Consider the following 13156-nt stretch of genomic DNA (forward strand, 5'->3'; position numbering starts at 1 on the left):
AGGATTCTCAATAGTTTTGGGCTGTTTGCACTGGTTTTCGTTCGATAATCTGATAAATTTGAGTTTTTGGAGCGACAATTCGAAAAAGAATTGAGGCTTGATTTTGTCAAGCCGATTTTTTTTTTTTTTATATATATAGATATTTTATTGCTAAATTAAGAGGGTTTGGGAGTTTAGTCAAATTTTTTTTTAATAAAGTGACCAAAAATCGAGTTTTAGGTATAACCCACTACATAATTTTTAATTGATTATAGTTAGAAATTTCTTAATTCCCTTGCAATTAGGCTCATGTTGCATTTTAATTTTCACAATAGTTCTTCTATACATATTTTTGCTCTTTATTTGAAATTTGGAACAAAGAAGTTAAACTGTCATTTCAGTTACCTGGGAAATTAAATGAACTGGACCAAAATGGAGATCTTTCCTTGGATTTAGCTCTCTCCCGGAGACTGGAAAGCATAGCAACTACTTTAGTTAATAGCAAAGCAGATGTTGATATGATGGACAAAAAGGGTTGCAGCTTATTACATAAAGCCATTTATAGAGGTGAGTATTACGTGTTCTGTGGGAGACGAAGGGTATCCCTTGCATTGTAGACTATAAAGAGTTTGCCATACAATAATACTTAGTTTTAATATCTATAGCAGAGGAGGTGTAAAATGTTAGAATCACTAGCTTTGTCACTGATATATAGTGATAAATATTATATCTGGGAATATATTTGAGGATGCTATGGAGAAGGTGGGGCTAAGAATGCTTTGTTCTTTTCTTGAAGATGATAAATTTGCTGCAAATTTTCTCATAAAAAATGGTGCTCTTGTAAATGCTGCCACTGTTGGAGAACAACAGACTCCTCTGCATTTGGTAGCTTCTTGCACAACAAAGGGCCGTTCCTTGGAAGTGATGTCCGATATAGCACAAATTGCCGAAACACTTTTAAAAGCAGGAGCAAATCCTAACATGCAAGACAGCAAAGGAAGGCAAGTATGCACTATGTATCAATATCTGAATATATTGTCTGAATCTGGCTGTTGTGATGGGAATTTCCATAATTCCATAATCATTGTGATATTTAGTGAGCAGCATAATACAGAAATTGCCATCAGTCCCTGTCACAGTGGAGCTTATAAATTAAGGTCCCTATCACATTCACACACACCTTCCAGGGTCAATTTCATCAGAAGCTAATTAACCTGTCTGTGTCTAGGGCAGGGATCCCCAACCTTTACAAGCCGTGAGCAACATTCAGAAGTAAAAGGAGTTGGGGAGCAACACTAGCATGAAAAATGTTCCTGGGTGCCAAATAAGTGCTGTTAATGACCATTTAGTAGCCCCTTTGTGGATTGTCAACCTACATTAAGGCTCTGTTTGAGAGTACACCTGGTTTTTATGCAACCAAAACTTGCCTCCAAGCCTGGAATTCAAAAATAAGCACCTGCTTTGAGGCCACTGGGAGCAACATCCAAGGGGCTGGAGAGCAACATGTTGCTCGCGAGCTACTGGTTGGGGATCACTGGTCTAGGGGGATGCTAGGCACATACCTTTTCTGTCACCTGCCCCTAGTCCGGGCCCTTGTCACTCCACTGATTATTTTACATCCCCCAGCCAGAGCGTTGACAGCACGAATGCACACATGCATGTGGGAGAGGAGCTAGGTGGCCAGCAGAGTTGCTCAGGGTGCCCAGCCATCTTGGCCGGGACTGTAGAAATGCTACTCTCTGAGCTATTATGTTTTCAGATGCTTCAAATACAGTTATTAAGACTTATAAATGTTCAAATAACAGAAAAAAAAATTCTTTCAGTAAAATGTCTCAGTAGATAGTAGCCAAGCTACAGCAAGCATGAAGACGTCTAGGGTACAAGATTGCTGACAGAGCAAACTGCTGTGTTTACAGCTTATTTATCAGAATGAGAGGTGTTTTATCTGTGTAAACTTTTTGTATGTGTTAAATACAGGATAAAATTTACTGTAATTATTGGATCCCTTTAAGGGTAAGGGCACACGGGCAGATTCGGGGAGATTAGTCGCCCCTGGCGACAAATCGCCTCTTCTTCTGGGCGACAATCTCCCCGAACTGCCTTTCCCTACCTTCCCGCTACTATAATGAAAAATCTCCAGCAGGATGGCATTCGCGGAGCTTCGTATTCCGAAGTTGCCTCACAAGGAAACTTCGGATGACTTCGGAAAACTAAGGCTAACATCTCCCCCCCAGGCAGTTTTTAACATTTAGTTCCAGTGTTTCCCACTGTACCTAATCTAATACATTTCCAGTAGTATTTACCTGACTGCAACAGAAAGATGCATGGTATGTTCATTATGGGTAAATATTATGTCTAATGCTCTTGCTTGCCACCTGCAGGACTCCTTTGCATGCTGCTGTTCTTGCAAGGAATGATTATGTCTTCAACCAGCTGCTTCTGTGCAAACAGTAAGTGATTGCTTTCATTTTAATGCTACAATCTACATTTTGATGTAGATTAAAACTTGGGAAACTTTACATGGAATTAGGAAAAAATATTTTTTTTATATTAAGTAAGTGTGTGATTCTGTCTGAAATCATTTTACTGGAGAAACTAGTATTTGGTTTGGCTGTAGGGAGGCTGTAGTTTGAGTTGAGTGAGTTGGCTTTTTTTGTATCCAGTACTTCTTTTTCACTTCCATTAACATTGCTTCCATGTTTTTAGGGCAAACTGCAAGTCTGAGTTGTTGCTGTTGCAGGATTGGTTGTGTGTTGTGGATGCTGACTGGGCAGCATTCCAGTAGAAACGGTTGGCATTATCCTACAACATCTTTGTATGACCAACATTTTAAGTTAGCATTTTTTACCAATGGTCATATAGAGGCACTGTATATCGCATTAGACGTCATCAAAACAATTCGAAGCATGTACAGTTTCATTTACTCTTTCTGCCAGACCTATAAAAGTTCAAAAATTACAATTTCCACATTAGCAAGGATAACTTATTTTTTTAAAACTCAACATCAACAATAAAATACTTAATGCATCTGTCCATAAAACCTTATGTTATCCCAAAATAGTTTGGGAAAAAAAATTATTAGTTAAAACTTACATAGTCGATAAGTTTTGAGCTTACAAAGAAAAGTGAAATTGTAAACTCCCTTTCTTTCTCACACAAAAAAACTTCCGGGCTTTATGGTTAAGATCCTAGCTATTTTTATAACAAAGTGCTCAGATCACATTTGTCAAAGATTGTTTCTGAAACCTATTGTTTATATTTCTTTCTCCGGGTTAACAGGTGACAAATAACAATACACAATTGTTCTGGCGTTAGCCTTTACCAATGCAGTGGTGTTATCAGTGAATTTTATTTGACAATTGATTTTATGTTAGATTAGATCTAGAGCTGAAGGATCACGAGGGAAGTACGGCTCTATGGCTTGCTGTTCAGTATATCACCGTGTCCTCTGACCAGTCTGTAAATCCCTTTGATGATATCCCTGTTGTGAATGGCACTTCATTTGATGAAAACAGCTTTGCAGCAAGACTTATTAAAAGGGGCAGCAACACAGATGCACCAGACACTGTAACAGGTAAACACACGAGGTTTGTATTCATGTCTGAGCTTATGATTTTAACAAAAAAGCAGGTGTGATTGAATCTGTACACATTATAAAGGAATAAAACTTGTTTTTCTGCATTTCAAAAGTGTTTAATTTGTTGGCGGTAAGGAATGTTTTAGTTTTCATAATTTCTGACTGTTTGAGGGTATAGGGGAGGTAAAATCGCTTGACTGGATGCATATATTTAATACGCAGATTGACAGCCTTTTACAGGTGTAGGTACCAGTAAGCATAGCACTTGCTCGTGGCATACAATTTGATCCGATTTAGTTAAAAGTTAAATCTGTATATTAAGACCATTAATTCAATGGCCACAGTATTTGGTATAATCTATTTCTGTTTTATTCTAAAAGTTATTGATACAAATTGAGTAAAAAGTAAAATGTTTAAGGAGATACTAGTAAAGCATACTAAAGAGATTCTAGAGCAATTATTACATTCAAAGATTCTATAAAAGGAACTACAGAAGTCTCTTCCTTAGGTGGCCTGCAACTTTACTATTCCCACATGAGCCTTCAGCAACTTATAAATAATAAAAGTGAAAGACGTTGCATCTCCTAAGGGCCCTAGTACACAGAAAGTTTTCATCCATGATAAATCTGTGCTACTGCGGGCGACAAAACGTCCCTTGTTTCTTGCCGCTGGCAGCAATGTGATACGCAGTGTGAAGTAGTTTCCTCACGAGGCATCTTCAAGCTAATTCAGAAACAGACATGTAGGAAACTAGGGATGTTTTGTTGCTTGTGGTAGCACAATGTTACTGTGGCCAAAAAATGTCCCATGTGCCCTAAAGACTTAGTAGCTGATATAGAAACATAGGTGCTAAAGTGCACAAATGTCATTTATTTTGAATAGCCTACTACAAATTAGAAAACAAAATCAAAGACCGTGCAACTGCAATTTAGCACCTGTGTTTGTAAATTACCTCTTAGCATTTTAGTCCATTCAAATGTAAAATATTCAAACAACATGAACTGTCTGCACTGTGCATGACCTTAAAGGGGTTGCTCACCTTTAAATTAACTTTTAGTATGATTGTAGAAACTGATATTCTGAGGCCTGGATTTATGCTTCTGGAACCTCCAGGCAAGGGGTGGCTTCTCGTCTCACCTAACGAACGCTCCCCACGGATGAGCATGAACAGCTTTCCTGAGCACTGGGGATTAGGCACACAGGAGAAAGAGCTGTCAAATCTCTTTTAGAGTATAATACAAGAGATGTACTGGCACATTCTTGTTTTTCTCACAGTATGTCTTCTTTAAAGGGATTCTGTCATGATTTTTATGATGTACAGTAGTTTTTATTTCTAAATTACACAGTTTACACTGCAAATAATTCACTCTACAATATAAAATTTCATTCCTAAACCAGCAAGTGTATTTTTTTAAAGTTGTAATATTGGTGTGTAAGCAGCCATCTCAGGTCATTTTGCCTGGTCATGTGCTTTCAGAAAGAGCCAGCACTGCTGGATGGAACTGCTTTCTGCCAGTCTGTTGTTTCTCCTACTCTATGTATCTGAATGTGTCGCAGTGGGACCTGGATTTTACTATTGAGTACTGTTCTTCGATCTACCAGGCAGCAGTTATCTTGTGTTTGGGAGCTGCTATCTGGTTACCTTCCCATTGTTTTGTTTAAGTCTGCTGGGTGGGAAAGGGAGGGGGTGATATCACTCCAACTTGCAGTACAGCAGTAAAGAGTGACTGAAGTTTATCAGAGCATAAGTCACATGACTGAGGACAGCTGGGAAACTGACAATATGTCTAGCTCCATGTCAGATTGCAGCTCTTTTGAGAAATGGATTTCAGTGCAGAATTCTGCTGGAGCAGCACTATTAACTGATGCATTTTGAAGAAAAAAAACATTTTTTTCCCATGACCATATCCCTTTAAGTTATAAAAACATAAACATCTTTGTTGGGCACTCATGCTGCTTCTGCTGTTCACGTTCCTTTATAAATCCACCTAACTATCCCTGTGACAGCATTTGGAAGGAGAAACTACAAAGATTAAAAGAAATAAATGTGATTAATTCAAGCAACTTACTTTATTATTGAGTGCTAGTAAATTTCCTGCTGACACTTTGTATCTAACTATGCTTTTCATTGATGTATTCATTTTTCAGCCAACTGCTTGTTACAAAGAGCTGCTGCTGCAGGCAATGAGGCTGCTTCCCTGTTCCTGGCAACCCACGGGGCAAAAGTCAATCATAAAAATAAATGGGTATGCATCATATATTTGCATCTTTACGTATTACCAATCAATGTTTTAGGTATAGTGGAAAATGCATATTAGACATAGGGAACCAGGGTAAATACATACAATTTTTGTTGCTGCCATGAGGCAAGTTGATCAACTGCTCTTGGTAATTGTGTTCTCTGCACTATTGATGCGGCCCCCTCCAGTGCAGGAAAGGTAAGTGGGGGAGGGGCTGTTAGAAGCTGTAGTAGTGACCACGGACAGCTAGTGCTTTTTCTGTGTAAAAAGGACATTGACACTTAAAAGCACATTGCTGTTATATGAAAGAGCACCTTGTAAACATTACAGTATATACCCTTTTCGGTACCTTGAGATCCCTGTCTCAAAGAGCTTACACTCTTATTGCATAGATGGGACAAGAATCAAAAGGTATTATATCTGCAAAGGCTGCATTGTAGGAAGCATTAAATGTGATTTGATATGTAAAATGAATGGTAAATGCACCATTCCATTGAATGTTTCCAGGGTGAGACGCCTTTACACACTGCATGTCGGCACGGGCTTTCTAACCTTACAGCAGAGCTTTTACAACAAGGAGCCAATCCAAATATTCAGACTGAAGAACCCATTGCTTCTACAAGAGGATCTCCAGCAAACAGTCCAGCAGAAAGCACCTACTTACAAACACCTCTGCACATGGCAATTGCCTATAACCATCCTGATGTTGTTTCTGTTATATTGGAGCAAAAAGGTGTGTATCTTTCTAGAACATAGTAGAATTTTATGAAAGGAAAGAGTTGCTGTTAGGGTTTGTTCATCTTATAATGAATTTTTGGTATGAAGTAAATTTATGACAATTTTGCAGTTTTTTAATTATATACATTATTTGTTGTGCAGGGCCCACATACAAATATAAACAATAAGAATAGAAGAGTTTATATAAAGTTGATTCTTCGCCTGTCTTATTCCTGTTTTACAATATTGCTGTCTTAGCTTGAAGTTTTAAGCAGCCTTTGTCTGTCAGGCTCACCTTTCATACCGGCCATTATTGCCTTCTATACTGTTGTATATCAAGGCAATAAATTATACACATTTATAAAAGGTACAATGATTTATCAGGTGCAATAACCCATAGCAAACAACAAGATGTTTAGTGTCAAGGGGTATCAAGTAAGTGCTATCTGTTAATAAATTGGAATGGATTATTAGAAGTGCCGATTTACAACTTATGTTACACTCCTAGAAGGATCTGATCTGTAAAAATCAAGATTTTAAAGGCTGCATATCAAAAAGTGTATTTTGGGTCCTTTTCTGCCATGGTTGCCAATACATGTTTTTTTTTTAATTAATGCCATGTGCTATATAATTGGTGAGGTTATAATATAAATAGAATAAGTTGTGAAATTATACTGTACAAATGGTTTTACATTTTTTTGTTTGTTTTTTCAGCTAATGCTCTTCATGAAACAAATAATCTTCAGATCATACCTGATTTCAGTCTCAAAGACTCTAGTGAACAGACAGTGTTAGGACTGGCACTGTGGACAGGTTAGTACAGCCAACTCTCTCTATACAAATTATTCATATAACACTCATTATAACCTTACTGATATTTCATATTGCCCTTGCCTAGTTATCTTATTATAATTTTATTAATTATTGAAATGCTTATTGGTGTTATACCTGTTGCTCCCAAAAGTAGTAGTTTATTCTGCAGGTTTTAAATAAAGTATAACTTCAAAAGGATAAATGCTGAAATGATTTCTAATGTGGCTTTCCATATCATTGTGGGGACAATGTCACTTCTGGTGAGCCAGTGCATGGTGTGTTAATAACACCATTAATGTATGATTCGATTATTGCGACCATTAATGCACTTCACTGTGTGACCTCTGGAATAACAGCCATGTCAAGAGTGAGCGTCATTTCATGGTTCCTAGCATCAGTAGGTGCACTTTGCACTATTCATCAGGGAAGGTTGGGAGGGCACATTGGGACCCATTGTTTATAAATGAGGCTTCTGGTTCTTAATGGAACGTTTCAGTGTACAAATGAAAACTGGGTAAATAACAAATGTTTCATATATATATATATATATATATATATATATATATATATATATATATATATATATATATATATATATATATATATATATATATATATATATATATAGTCAAAAATGTATAGATAGTCAAAAATGTAATGTGTAAAGGCTGGAGTGAGCAGATGTCTAACATAACAAAATTCAACTTCCTGCTTTTCAGCTCTCTAACTTTGAGTTAGTCAGTGACTTGATGGGGGGCACATGGGACATAAATTTTCAGTGAGTTTACATTTGATCCTCAGCAATTAGCTCAGATTCAAAAGCAACAGTTATAACCCATGTGCCCCCCCTCTCAAGTCTCTGTAACCAATCAGTGGGAACCAAGAGAGCTGCAAAGCAGGATGTAATATTCTGGCATCCAGTCACTCCAGCCTTTATACATTACATTTTTGGCTAACTAGCTATATTAGAAACATTTTTTATTTTGCACCGCCTATTTATTTACCCAGTTTTTATTTTTACACTGAACAATTCCTTTAACTATTTACCTATGATATAGTTACATATAGTGATTGCTGCAGTCACCTGATGTTGTTTTAGCAGCGTGTTCTTTATAGACTTCACTGGAAAATTTGCTCTGTTAAAAGGAAATATGTACCCTACTTACAACAGATTTCAATATAAAATGTGGCATTTAAAATAGTGATGGCATTTGTTTTCCACGTTTACAAGGGAAGCGTTGTTTATTTTTACATTTCTAGGGATGTACTCTATTTAAAATACAGTTATGAAGTCTTTAGTAAGGAACTGACTGCAATTAAATATTGCCTTTCTCAACCATTACAAAGCACAATCCTTTATCTAGTATACGTATGTCAAAAGTATTATTAACCCCCGATGTGCATGGTGACCTATACCAAACTAAGTGAAAGTAATCCATTGGTGACAATAAAATTGTTATTGAGGCACGCCTGGCCTCAAGGAAATTTGTTTTTTTTAAAAATTGGAATAGGATAGTTTTAATAATTAAATAATTAATGAATAATATACATAGTTATGCTGTGCTGGGTGTGCTTTCTTTTGTATTTTCAAAACCGTCCTTTATTTTTTCAAGCTGAAGGCTCCTGGGCTGAATACAGCCCTGCAAGAGAAATAAATGGCTCCCAGCCTGCTCTACTGCTCCCTGCCTGCTCTACTGCTCCCTAGATATTTTATGATATAAAGATTTCATAGATGTCATAGATTTGCCAATTGCACCCGCAAAGTTGGAGCTAGTCATCATGCTGTGGCTTCTATTTAATATGTAGTATTTGCAAGAAGAAAAATACTGAAGCATGAGTAAAAGCAGATGTGAATTTAATTAATTGTGAATTAATCTAACATTCAGCTCATTTTACATACATAAAACAATTTCCCTGTGGAACAATCTCATGTAATGTTTCAAAGTTTTTCATTTTTTTTTTTTTTTTACACTAAAGGTTGTAGAAGTAGCAGTTGGACAAAAATTGATCGGTGTTTTGTTTTCAGGCATGCACACAATTGCTGCACAACTCCTAGGCTCTGGAGCATCCATCAATGATACAATGTCAGATGGACAGACCCTTTTACATATGGCAATACAAAGACAAGACAGCAAGAGTGCCCTGTTCCTGCTAGAACACCAGGCTGATATTAATGTCCGGTATGACTCCTGCAATTATCTTTATATATACATATAACTTCAATGTGTTGCTTTTTATTAAAGCAATCACTGGTATTTATTGGGTGTCCAGAACACTTGGCAACACACGCACCTAACAGTTAACATTTTGTTGCAAAAAAATATCTGTTTTTGGTCTGCACACTCATCTTTCTATAGCAACCATCCATTGTTCCTCTGGCTGTATTTGATGTCCTGTGACACAGCCATGGCTATAAATAGGAAAGGGAGTATCAAAATGTCTATGAAGATTCTCATGTATCCAGGTCATGATATACTATATCTAGTAGAATTAATTCAAAGGCAACTGGACATTTAGTTTTTCTTGAAAACATTAAAACATTTCACCACCACTAAGGCTGCTGCCTTACGCTGGCCATAGACATGCAGATTTTACCCTTGTATCTGACAAACCTGCACCCTGGCCCAGAACCAACTAGTTCTGTTATTGGATGAGAATTTTATACTGGAATGCCGTGTTTTTCTCCTCGTTTAAGACAAAAAGTTCTATTTTGGCTTTATCCGTCTACATTCTTCCAGTATCCACATGATCTTTAGCAAGCTTTACACAGTGAGCAATATTTTTGGGGGAGAGCAATAAATTTCTCCTTACTACCCTGCCATACACACAATTGCTGATCAGTGTTCTCCTGATGGTGGACTCATAAACATCAACATTCACCAATGTAAAACAGGCCTTCAGTTGTTTAGAAGTTACCTAGTGTTCCTTTGTAACCTCTTGGAATATTAGACGCCTTGCAGTTAGAGTTATCGTTGATGGTCGACCTCTTATGGGTAGGGTAACAATGGTCTTGAATTTCCTCCATTTGTGCACAGACTGTTAATTGGTGGAAGCCAAACTCTAAAGGGACTGTAGTATTTATTCCTAAATTACATTGTTTACACTGTAAATAATTCACTCTACCATGTAAAATGTAATTCCTAACCCAACAAGTGTATTTTAGTTGTAATATTGTCGTGTAGGCAGCTATCTCAGGTCATTTAGCCTGGTCATGTGCTTTCAGAAAAAGCCAGTGCTGCACTATGGAACTGCTTCTTGACAGGATATTGTTTTTCCTACTCCGTGTAACTGAAGGAGTCGCAGTGGGACATGGATTTTTACTACTGTGTGCTGTTCTTATATCTACCAAGGAGCGGTTATCTGGTTACCTTCCCATTGATCTGCTGATGGGCTGCTGGGGGAGAAGGGAGGAGGGTGATACTGAAGTTTATCAGAGCACAAGTCACTTGACTGGGGGCACCTGGGAAACTTACAAAATGTCTAGCCCCATGTCAGATTTCAACATTAAATATAAAAGAAAAAATAATTTGCTCTTTTTAAAAACTGATTTCAGTGTAGAAGTCTGCTGGAGCAGCACTGATTCATTTTGAAAAAAATGTTTTACCATGACAGTATCCCTTTAAGAGATAGTCTTGTAACCTTGCCCAGCCTTATGTGCATCAATAACTTTTTTCTGAGGGCCTTTGTTGGAGCCACGACACACAGCCACAAATGTGATCGGGCTTTGCTGGGTCCCTGTTTTTTTAATAAACTCACACCTGATTGTCATCCCAATGGCTGAAAACACCAGCCTCTGATTTCACCTTCAAATTATATGATAATCCTAAAGATTAACTTACTTTTGCCACACACAGATATGGTATTGTATAATTTTTTTCCATAAATACATGTCCAAATATAATCATTTTTGTTTTATTTGTTTAATTAGGTTTTAATCATCTACTTTTAGGACTCAAATGATGTTTAAGATGACATTCATATAAAAATATGGAAAAATTCAAATGGTTCACATACTTTCAAGAATCACTGCATATGTAAATATGGACCTGATTGTAACTGATTTGATTAAGGCTTGAAGCCCAGCACATTTTTTCTCCTTCCACCATATCTAGAGTGTGTCTAACTTTCTGTATTAAAATCCTACCAACAGCAGTAACATGCTGTTTGTATGTGAAGGTTAGCAGCATGAAAAATGTGGAAATATAAATAGTATATACTTTCCTACTAATATTCTCCTACTAAATTGTCATAGTAAAAAGTGCATGTTTTACATGTATTACAGAACCCGGGATGGTGAGACAGCACTTCAGCTTGCCATTAAAAATCAGCTTCCTTTAGTGGTGGATGCCATTTGTACAAGAGGTGCTGATATGTCTGTTACTGATGAACAAGGGAACCCCCCTTTGTGGCTTGCTCTAGAGAATGAACAGGAGGATATTGCCTCAACTCTGGTAAGTCTACGTACCCTTGTGCATCAAACTGTTACCAAAGGGCCAATGAAATTTATGCTAAATTTGCTAAAGCCAGAAATATGCATGTGTCCTTTTTCAGCAGGGTGGCTAAAAAATTATATTTTCTACATTATGTTACCTGCAAGATTCTAAAAAAGGCATAGGCGTACAATGATATAATGTGAATATAACAGTAAATATCACAACACATTATATATCAGGGCCAGAACTAGGGGTAAGCAGAGTGTGCATAGAGCGCAAAGGTCTTGGTGCTCTGTCTGAGGTGCAGTAGAAATTTGGCCCGGCCATGCTCTGTATGCAAGAACTTGTACTTTGTATAGCCTCCTTTCTAGTAAATATCCATGGTAACAACATAGCTGATTTTCTGATTTTTCAGTTTAGCTGTAATTAAATGAATAGGTGTTTACAGTGAAACCCACCCTGGCCTATTCCATAACCATGTATATTAAACTTGAAGAATGCATGCCATTCACAGGTATGGAATTTACTATTTGATTACCTGTTATCCACCTGAGTGGATACCTGAGTTCCAAACATGTTTGCCAGTATTCAATTTGTCTTTTGTTAGCAAAAGACAGTACAGTATTTTGGGGTTAAATGCTCCTTATCTGGTGATTCCCAGGTTCCAAGCATAGAATCGAGCATAGAATAAAGGGTAATCACAGTATAAAAAAAAGTTGGTCACAAATAAAAATCACATTTGTCAGTGAAGTGAATTGACAACAGCACCAAGAAACCTTTCTTGAATGGGATATACTTCCCATTGACTTCTATGGCATCTTGGACAGCTTTAGGTGCCAGAGTTTTCCATTCACGTTTTAATTTTTTAAATATTTCTTTGAATATTTAATAAAAAAAACTTAACAAGACTACTGTAGTCATTGCTTACTTTTGGTGTACTTGGTACTTCAAATGAAGATGATGAATACTCACAGGGATTTGCGTAGATAAGACAAAATAAAATCATGTTTACTTGACAAAATTAACTTAGGTAATTATTTAAATGTGGACTAATTGCTAATTTTTGCACTATTATTTCTTCTTCAGGTAAGACATGGATGTGATGCTACATTTTGGGGGCCAGGGCCAAGTGGATGTCAGCAGACACTGCTTCATCGAGCAATTGATGAAAACAAAGAGCAGATTGCTTGTTTTATTATTCGCAGGTTAGACACAGACCTTGTTATTTATACATTATTTTGAACTCTTCCAGCTGCATTAAACAGTGTATACTACTGATACTTTGGGGCAATACCAGATATTTCTTTAGCACGTGATCATTTCAGACAATGTTCCCAAATTTCACCACTAGGACAATGCATATTCACAAATGGGGTTTTCCTTATTTTTATCCAGGT

At 37.0% G+C, this 13156-nt stretch overlaps 1 protein-coding gene across 2 annotated transcripts in view; it reads left to right on the plus strand.

The window, feature by feature from the left end:
* Window positions 1-13156, plus strand: part of ankfy1.S (ankyrin repeat and FYVE domain containing 1 S homeolog) — a 40470-nt gene that overhangs the window by 16945 nt on the left and 10369 nt on the right. For both annotated transcript variants that reach the window (XM_018249694.2, XM_041584127.1), the window contains 10 exons: window positions 381-546; window positions 776-980; window positions 2361-2429; window positions 3354-3553; window positions 5705-5802; window positions 6304-6529; window positions 7228-7326; window positions 9353-9506; window positions 11609-11777; window positions 12846-12964. In XM_018249694.2, the coding sequence (XP_018105183.1) occupies window positions 381-546; window positions 776-980; window positions 2361-2429; window positions 3354-3553; window positions 5705-5802; window positions 6304-6529; window positions 7228-7326; window positions 9353-9506; window positions 11609-11777; window positions 12846-12964 (1505 nt within the window). The remainder of the gene's footprint in view (window positions 1-380; window positions 547-775; window positions 981-2360; window positions 2430-3353; window positions 3554-5704; window positions 5803-6303; window positions 6530-7227; window positions 7327-9352; window positions 9507-11608; window positions 11778-12845; window positions 12965-13156) is intronic.

This window comes from Xenopus laevis, chromosome 2S (genome assembly GCF_017654675.1).
Source record: "Xenopus laevis strain J_2021 chromosome 2S, Xenopus_laevis_v10.1, whole genome shotgun sequence".
Lineage (NCBI taxonomy): Eukaryota > Metazoa > Chordata > Amphibia > Anura > Pipidae > Xenopus > Xenopus laevis.